The 9746-nt window shown below is 46.7% G+C and overlaps 1 protein-coding gene across 1 annotated transcript in view; it reads right to left on the minus strand.

Moving 5' to 3' along the window:
* Positions 1-7348, minus strand: part of KCTD8 (potassium channel tetramerization domain containing 8) — a 100712-nt gene extending 93364 nt beyond the window's left edge. The window contains exon 1 of the mRNA XM_075499198.1: positions 6505-7348. Within this exon, the coding sequence (XP_075355313.1) occupies positions 6505-7348 (844 nt within the window). The remainder of the gene's footprint in view (positions 1-6504) is intronic.
* Positions 7349-9746: the final 2398 nt, after the last annotated feature.

Here is a 9746-nt window from a genome sequence, read left to right on the forward strand (position 1 = left end):
AGAGGGCCTTTCTTTCTGCCACTTCTCATTCCCATAGCATATTACTTTTGACGTCTATGAGAGCTGCCTGAGCAGTTTTTAATTTCTGGAGATCTGTGTTTAAAGGCAAAACTGTGGCAGAAAGAGGACAATGTGAGAATCGAAGAACTCCCTTTTGGTGCAATGCTTAGTGAATTTTTGTTCACCACTCAAATTCTCATCACAGTGTAACAAATTTGGTATTTGCTGCAAAGGAGAAAACCAGCAGTGAAACAGCAGCCATATCATACTGAGAAAGCAAATATATCGCAAAATATATTTTATTAGCAGTAATGTTTTAATTTTAAATCGTGTGCCTGGAACAATATTATACAGAAAACTTTTGTACACAAATTCTGTGCTTGAACAGTAGATAACTGGAAGTTCATGCTGACAATAAAGAAAAAATAAAATATTATTTGCTCATCCTACTGTGGAAAAGTAAACATTTCCCTGCAAGTACTGTCATAAATCCTTGAAAATGTATGAAGTGATCTGACACCAAGAAGCAGTTTTCCTGCAAAATATTACAGACCCAGCAAAGTCAGCTTCTCCAACACTGTTACTTTGTTCCCAAGTAATCCACAAGAAGTACAAGTATGGGATAACATCAAAACCAGTGTGTTTCCATTTCCCAACATCAGAAATAACAGCTGCTTGTATCAAGGTGCTTATTGCTTATCTAGTATTGATTCTAGTATATAATATCCAGGATAGTTGATTTTCTCAGTTAATCTCTAATCTTACTTTTAAAATACTGCACAACAGTTCCATTCCTCAGCTCCAAATATTAAAGTGGCTCTACAGTACTTAAAAATGTAATTTTATTACAATAAGAGCAGAAACTGGATATAATGATTAAATCTGATCACAAATCATTGTATTGAGTCTTGTGTATTTCTATTGAAGCATAAGAAAAATCAAAAGGTTCCTGGCATAGTTTTTTAGTGCAGAAGTGTCTTTACACCAGTGGTAAAGGAACACAAGTTGTTTTCATTATTTATTTATTAAAAAGCTGAAATTGTTCAAACTTCTTTTTAATCTCACATTTTAAAATAATTCTGAAATAGAGTCTCTTGGTTGAAATGATGACTAAAATCAGAATGCCAGTTTCACTAGTCTAGATTATCGCATGTTATGTCAAGTGGTGGCATAAGAAAGATATTCTCATATTTGTAATTTATGACTGTACACTTTGATTCATCCCTTTACATTCAAGGACATATATTTTGGAAGAATGACAAGATAAAGAGTAGCTTATTATTTATTTATTTTTAAACTGTGTTAGAGTCGAGCTGGAATCATAAAGCAGAATATCCTGACAGTTGTCCAAAGTCACAGGACTACCTACAGAATCTCTCTTTAAAAGGCTTTGCTCAATAGTCCTACCAGAAACAATGTTCCCAGATCTTGATATTGTCAGAAATCTGAAGCTTTTCTACATTGTGCTTGTGATACTGATTTAATCCTTCATGTCTTCTTGTACCACCAAAAATTTGTACTCTAATCTTTGACGCTGTGATTCAGGTTCAAAGTAAACTGTCCAACTTCACCTTAACATTCCACAAAGAAGCAATACCCTTGTTTTACTTTTGTCTTGGTTTCCTTTCCCTTCTCAGCCTCGCAAGTTTCAGACACATTTGTTCCATATTAAATAGCACGGACACACTCCACGTAGCAAAAACTCCACCAAATAAGGAGCGATGGATGAAGAGCAGCCTGGCATGGCCACAGAAACCACCTGCAGGATGGCTCCTATACCCCTCTGCCCTCAGAAGAGCAGTTCAGGGTTATCTGCTGACCCACCATCCCCTCACTATCCCAGTGGGATGCTGAACTGGAGTTGGCATTCACAGAGCAATTAACATCTCGAAATATTTTATGTTTGTTCCCCATGTTTCAAGGGTCACCTTCTGTTTTCTCCTTTTTATTGCAAAGACACAAACAATGTTGGCTGGGGTTTTTTGTTGCTGTTGCAGGGTTGGGTTTGGTTTTGTTGTTGTTTGTGGGGTTTTTTCAAAATACCATATTGTTTCCTAAAAGTTCATTGCTTCCAACTGCTTATTCCCCACTGATTATGAAATTATTATCACTTGTTTATGACAATTTCCACAGCAACCAATGTAATCTCAGAGCGCTATGACTTCAAGTGGAAAATAAGCACCATAAATCCATGCAAATGTCAACTGTTACAAACAAAAACAGGAGACAAGGAAACCAAAAATATCACATGTGAAACAGGAGTGTCGAAACAGAATACATGTCAAAGTTTTTTTTCATGAAGTAGTACCGCATTCTTCTTATAATAAACATGTCAGTTCAGCACAGAAAGCTTCCAGCTGAGCACAATGCTCTCAACACCCATAAGTCAGATTGCGTAGCAGATGTTAAATGTAAAATCCATTAAGACCAATTAGATTCTACAGAAGAAAAAAAAAATAGTAATAGCATGCACAGGCAATCCTGCATTACACAACAGTACTGAGAGATACCGTGAACCACAAAAAAAAAAAAAAAAACCCACAAAAAAGCTTAAAAATGTAAATCGCACCCTTTCCTCACAAAGAGACCAGCTAACAGAAGGTCTGTTGTGTTACCTGCAGCCACATGAAGCAAGGTCTCCTTACTTCTAGTATCCTGTCTCCAACTAGAAGCAACTTTCGTGAAGGCCATCACTTCTTGTGCACCAACAGGTAATAAATCAGTGGTCCTCATTGGCAGCTTGAAACTAAGCAGCAAAAGAGTTTGATCCTCTTTCCCAAACTGCGCATGCATTTCATCTCACATTAACTGACCCAAGTCACCCTCACATGTGCTAAGGTGAGAGCTTCCATAGCTTAGAGATCCCTGTTAGCCTTCAGGCATGGAGCCAAGCTATCAGGAGAAAAAAGGGAAAAGTTTGTGGTACACTCTGGTAGAGCCTTTTCAATACCACATAAAAAGCTACTCCTTTTATTGACCATTAAGAGATAGGATTTGTAACAGACACATGGAACAGATCTGTGAGTGCTTCTCAGAACTAAGCCACCAATGCAAGGTGCAATTTAATTCCTGGCCATGTTGTAATTGCATAGACAAAACAAGCTGTCATTGCATACATGATAGCTTGCACACCACTGGGGGCAAAGAACCTCATGTTTTTTATCGGAATTATGCATACTGAGAAGGAAAGTCAGTCTCTGTGCTTGTCAGGACATGTTGCCAAAGGCTGAAGTATTATTTCCTGGTAAGCAGTTTCAAACGACCTCTGGTTCTTCAATCAGAATTAGTCTGCAACAACTAATCCATCCTAGATATTAAGAAATCCATAAATTAAGTAAATATATGTGTAGTATCCAAGGTGAGTTTCATCTGCAGTAATGTTTAAGAAAATATAATTTCCATTTTTTAAAAAAGTGATAGGTGGTCATTTCAACTCAAAATACCTACAGAAGTTTAAGAGATACTAGAAACAGACCTGAAATCTGTTCCACAAACCATAGCTTAAAGGCCACCTTTGGCCTTCAAACATTCCTTAGTAGCTCTCAGTGATGAACTCATTCAGCCATGCATAACCTAAGGAAATGGGCGGAATGTATATATCGTTATATATTTTTCCAATTGCTTTGCTATCTACCATTACTAGAAAACAGATTTGTCCACAAGTCCTCAGGAGAAATGGTGAAAGAGAAGTTTGTGTGACTGCTATAGAACTACAGACCAACAGCTAATACAGTTGCTGGTTGCAGATGCTCATGCTGTGAATAACACAAGCAAATGCAGCTAGGGCTTTTTCCAGTGGAACATAAAAATAGGCTTCTTCTCCGCTAGCACCAAATTAAGTCTCAGACACTGGCCAAAACCAGAATAGGCTCCCCAAAGTTTTTTGCCTTTATATTTTTGTCTGTAAGGCACGCCCCCAGGGTTGGACATTGTCCAAGAGAGCTCTTGAAATCAGCAACCTCCCAACCAAAACTGCCTCCTTTCCGGGGTTCATGGGGACATGTGACAAGGAATAAATTGAAGAATGACTGCTCTTCTCTTTCTGTATTAAGCTCTGTTTGTAAGTGAGGAGGGAATACGGTGCTGGCAAATGCTGTTGGAGAGCCTACAGCCAGTAACCCTGACCACTCTTCTCACCCCTGGTGCAGAGCACTAAGGCTTCCAAGGTTTCCTCTCCCTTTGATGGATTCTTGTGCAGCGGTCTGGCAAAGCAACAGCAAGCACCCAATCCATCCAGGGCATTTAATATTAATAAAGTATTGTTTTATCAACAGTCTCCATCAACTGGACATTTAGTCAGTTTAAAAAAACAAAACAAACACACAAAAAAACCCAAAACAAAAACCAAACACTCAAATCAAAAAAATAAAGCATTACTTCAGGCACTGTGTTTTGCTTGTTTCTCTTCCAGTTTTGGTGATTTTTTGAGTTTTGTCTCCATGTTGCTACATTTCAGAAAAATCTATCCAATCACACAAAAATTTATAAAATTTTTATAAAAACAAAAAGGTTGCTAAATGCATAACAAGCAACCAAAATGAAAATATGCTCCCCATCTTTTCAGCGTACTTTTCTCAGCCATTTTTTGCACTCAGAAGTAAAAAAAAACCAAACACACCCAAAAACATTAGGCAAAACCATAAATTTTCAGTTAACTGTGTCAATTTAAGTAATTAACTAACTGTTTTACTTTTCACAACGTCGTAAGCTGGAAGACTAAAAATCAAAACAAAAATCATGATGTACAACATCCAATTCATCTCTGGCATTATTCCACGTAGATCAGTGGTATTACACCAGGGATTAATTTGGAACACTGATCTGAATTAGAGCACTGTTCTATACAGCAACCTCATCACAACACACACAAAAAAAATAACCCAAAACATTATGAGCATCACGAATGCACACAAATAATTATGCACCTAAAAATCTGTTTCTGAGCAGAACAGGCTATTTCATAGTCTGGATAATAACAATAAGGAATTTATACTATTTTGAAAATCAGTACATCCATTTTTCTCTGACAGGAGACTTAACAGTCATGAAAAATACTTGTTAAAAGTCCACCCAGAAGAATGTAAAGCTCCCCTACAGCTCAGTTTTTACATATCCGAATGAAATATGACTGGCAATAGGTTATACAATGAATCTTCAAAAACTGTTTTAACATAGTTTTGAAGATTGATTTGAAGTACTTAAGTCTGCTCAGCAAAGGGTGGTCACCACCTATATAATATACAGCAATGGAAACTATTTAATGAATTTCTCCTCCGAGCAGAAAACCGTTAACCTTTCCCTCCTCTATTAAATACCGTGCCTAGGTCCAGTTTTGCACACAAAACAGGTTGCTTCTGTTTAGCTGCCCTACTGGTGAAGTTAGTTAGAGGCAGCATCTCCCACCTCACCACAGAGGCAGGCAGGTGCTCTACCAAAGCATCCCTCCTGCGCTCAGGGGGCGTGAGACCACGCAGAGGCAGGAGAAGAAAGAAGTGAATGGAGAGCACCTCTCTTCCACAGCCTTACTCTACTCTCAGACCCACCAGTAAGGTTTAAGGCTGCCTCTGCCTTTCAAAGCCAAAGCTCTGCCAGGGGCTGGTGTCCTCCGTCCAGCTGCGCTTTCATTACCCGAAACCACTGCCCAGCCAGTGCCCTACATAGCACTACGTACTTTGCCAGATTGAAACTCATTCGTCATCGCTCGATTTTCCTATTTGCAAGTGACCTAAAACCTTTAAGGCTACCCACAGCCAACTAGCGGAGTCGCTCTGGAGCTGTGTACTGGCTACGGACTGGTTTATTTTCTTTTTTCCATTTTTTTCCCCCTTGGAGCCAGACTCTTTCTTGCTCCTCGGGAAGTTGGCTGTGCCCTCGCTGCCCCTTCCCTCAGGGAGACCGTGCCCAGGCGCAGTGCGCTCACTTGGGAAGGAAAGGCAGCGATAAAATATTAAACCCCTTCCTTGCTCGGGGCTCCGACGTTGCCATCTCTGCACCGCCTCGCTGGCAGGGAGCGCCGCAACCCTCCGCGGCGGAGCCAGCGCTGCGCCCGCACCGCGCCCGCGCCCCCGCCCGGCCCGCGGGGCTGGGACCCCCCCGCCGCCGCAGCCCCCCGATCCGGCACCGGCGCGACGCCCCCGGCAGACCCCGACACGGGGCAGGCGGTGCGGCGGCGCTGGTTCTCCCCGCGGCACACCCGGCACCAAAAGGTGGGAGCAGCCCCGATTGCTCCGAGGAGCGGGGGGAGCTGTTCCCCCGCCGCGCTCCGGCCGGGGCATTAGGCAGCCCTGTCCCGCACCCCCGATGCACAAACTAAAACTTGAACTGTGGCGGTGACAGCGCCGAATGCGAGGGGAAAGGGGCCAGCCCCAATTCCTCTCGAGCTACATGTTGCTTTGGGACAGCAAGGGTTGGAGTGTGGGGGTGCAGATGTACTTTTAACTGCACACCGGCGTGCACGCCCCGGGGATGGGGATGGGGGGCGGCAGGGGCGCGGGCAGCACTTACTGAAGAAGATGTACTCGGTGTAGCTGCTCCAGATCTTGTCGTCCCTGTACTGGTTGATGAAGGCGGCGGTGCCGGTGGAGTTGCAAGCCACCATGTGGAAGCCCGCCTCGGAGAGCCGGTCGAAGGCTTGCTCCAGGTAGGTGAACTTGAGGTAGAAGCGGGAGGTGTACTTCTCGGGGGGGCGGTCGGGGTCGCGGCTCTCGTTGAGGGTCTCGCCGAAGACCTCCTTGGCCAGGGCGATCCTGCCGCACACCATGATGCGGGCGACGCGGCGGAACTTGGCGTCCGCCTGGTTGTCCCGCACCGTGGTGTAGGAGCCGCGGTAGCCCACGGTGAGGAAGCCCGAGCGCTTGTCCAGCGCCGCCCGCTGCAGCCGGTCGCTGCTGCCCTGCGAGTTGCTGTCCTCCAGGTCGCTCTGGCAGCCCTCGTCGTTGAGCGAGCTCTGCTTGGTGACCTTGGGCGAGAGCAGCTTCACCAGGTCGCCCAGCTGGAAGTACTCGGCCTCCCGCAGGAGCCGCTCCTTCTCGGGGAAGTGCTCGGGCAGCGCCAGCTGCTTGTCCCGCAGGTAATCCAGCACGTACCTGAAGAGGAAGCCGTCGCGGTCGATGAAGAAGCGCGCCCGGCTGTCCCTGGGCAGCTGGCGGGCCGCCGCCGGGCCGCCCCGGCAGGGGGAGAACATGGTGGCCAGCGTGCTGTCCGGGACGCTGAGCAGCGTGGAGTGCCTCGTCACGTACACCTGGCCCCCCACGTTCAGCTCCACCACCTCGGGGAACGGCGAGCCCGACGGCCCCGACACCATGTCGCTGATGGGCAGGATGCTGCCGCCCGCCTCCTTCAAAGCCATGGCTGCGAGCGGGCGGCCAAGAAGGAGGGTCTCCCTCCTAAAAAAGGCGGCCTCCCTCCCTCCCTCCCCTCCACCCACCCCACCCCTCCTTCTTCTCCTCCTCCTCCTCCTCCTTCCCCCGCCGCCCGGCGCGCCCGGAAGCGCCTGGACGGAGCCACTGCTCCCGCCGCGCTCCGGCACAGCGGCGGGCGGCACGGCCCGGGGCGCGGCGCCGGGCCTCACCTGCCCCGCGGCGCCCCCTCGCTGCCCCGCCGGCGGGCTGCGCTGGGCTGCGCTGGGCTGCGCTGGGCTGCGCTGGGGGGTGGCCCGGCCCGGCGCGACCCGGCCCGGCCGCTGCCCCTGCCCCTGCCCCTGCCCCTGCCCCTGCCCCGGCTCGCCCGGCCGTGCGCTCCGCCCGCCGGCGGGGGTCGCGGGGGCCCGCAGCCGCGCTGGCCTCAAGGCCGAGCGGCCGCCAGAGGCGGCTGCCACTTGGCAAAGCGCTGCCGCGCTGCCAGGCTCGGCCCAGGGAAGAGCCAAGCCCCTACCCCGGCTCCTCCCCTCGGCTGGGTGGCTTTTTTGGTTCGCTTTGGATTTTTTATCCCCCCCCCCCCCCCGCCTTAAAAACCTCCCAGCCTCCCCCAAATCCCTCTGCCTCCCTTATACTGGCGCTCTGGTCGGCACTTGCAGAGTGCCAGAATGATGGTCGTCCTTCCAAAAGTAGCATCCAGCAGGATGCGTGTGACAGCATTTTTCACCATCTTCCCTATATCAGCATGCCTTTACTATGAGGGAAGGGGGGATTTAATTGAGGGCACAAAAGAAACCGGTGTTCACTGTGCTGGTAGTACAAATCTGACAGGCCCTGGTGGGACACAAATGCTGTATTTGATGTCCTGCTGCTTCGCTGGGACACGGCACACTGGGATCTTGATTTTCAGAGAAGCTTAACGTGCTCTCTGGTTTGACAATGGAATTGGGGTGATTCAGAGCAGCAAAGAAAGTCAGCTGCCATTAGCATCCAGGTGCCAGACACAGATTTTGATTTGGAGCACATTAGTGTCTGGATTCTTGGCTGTGAAGCAACTAAATTTGTACTCTATTTAAGCAGTAGATTTTTAATTTTTTATTTATTTGGTTTTAGCCGGAGCCAAAATTCACCTGCATCCAGATTTCTGATGCATGTACTTTCAGGCTGTGCTGCGGGAATGTATCAGAACACAGACCTGTGCCCATGTGTTGCATGAGAGATGTACGATTGCTCTTGCCAGTAAAAACTGAGGCCTAAACCTGACTGCGTTTCTCTGACTACCAGCAGCGGTGTCACTATCTAAGTGTGACTCTGTGGTGCTGGGTGGTTCATGCATGGGAACACTGTAGCTTTGTTTTTTATAATTCTTTGAAAGTTAAGGTTTCAACCCTTAATTGTGCTACATAGAGGCAGGAGCCCAACTTGTTCTTCATTTAAACAAGGGTCACTTCAGGCCTGGGGGTAAAAGTCATCACTTTGCAGGCAGATACAGTTGCAGTCTGTTACCTCCTCACTAGTGTGCGGTGATCGAGACAACCAGTCATCCAAAGCTTAGTCACGTTCTTTAAACTACTTCTGTAGACTTCTCACTTTTAAGGCAGTAACATAGACGTCTCTACAGCACTTCATCCCACCTATCTTCAATACCTCTTTCAAGGTGGGATGAATCAGTCTACGGTGCTACCTTCCTCCGTCCATTTGCTATAGACAAACCCTAAATCTGTGTTTAGAGAGAACTACTAGCTTTTACATGGCTAATGCAAAGGGAGGCACATCCACCACCCACCCATTGGGTGGGGAGTGTTGGAAAGACTGAGCAAAGTCTCCTAGAAAACTAGATATGTTGTGCTTCAAACATAAGAATTATGTGGGAGTGAAAGGGCTTGTAACAGAGAACAAATGTGCAGGAAAGGTTTCTGCAGTGCCCCTTCTTGACCACTTACTGAAACCGATTAATAGTTATGAAAATGGGGATGTCTATAAGAAACTAAGTAAAATTCTCTCTCTTTCCTTGGTTATTTCATTTGAAATGCTCTTAAAGGTCAGAAAAATAATTCAAACTGCTGGGCACCAAGAAAGCAGGGCATCATTGTTTATTGACCATTTTGTCATATGTTTCTCAAATCCTTAAGGTGTGAGAGGAGACAGTATTCATTGTCTTATTCTTGCCTGCAGGGGATATTGTTTCTCCTGAGGATTCAGCTGAAACATTTCTGCTGATTTCGAAGAGGGCAGATTTCACATACACCCTCTTCTGTGTAATGCGGAATAATAGTTTGCCCACGTCTAAGACAACTCGTGCCAGAGCACTGCATGGCTGTGACACTGCAGCATCGCACTGATGAGCAGCACTGAGCTACTGCCATACCTGGTGCAGTGCCATTACCAAGG

The sequence above is a fragment of the Mycteria americana genome, chromosome 4, assembly GCF_035582795.1.
Source record: "Mycteria americana isolate JAX WOST 10 ecotype Jacksonville Zoo and Gardens chromosome 4, USCA_MyAme_1.0, whole genome shotgun sequence".
Lineage (NCBI taxonomy): Eukaryota > Metazoa > Chordata > Aves > Ciconiiformes > Ciconiidae > Mycteria > Mycteria americana.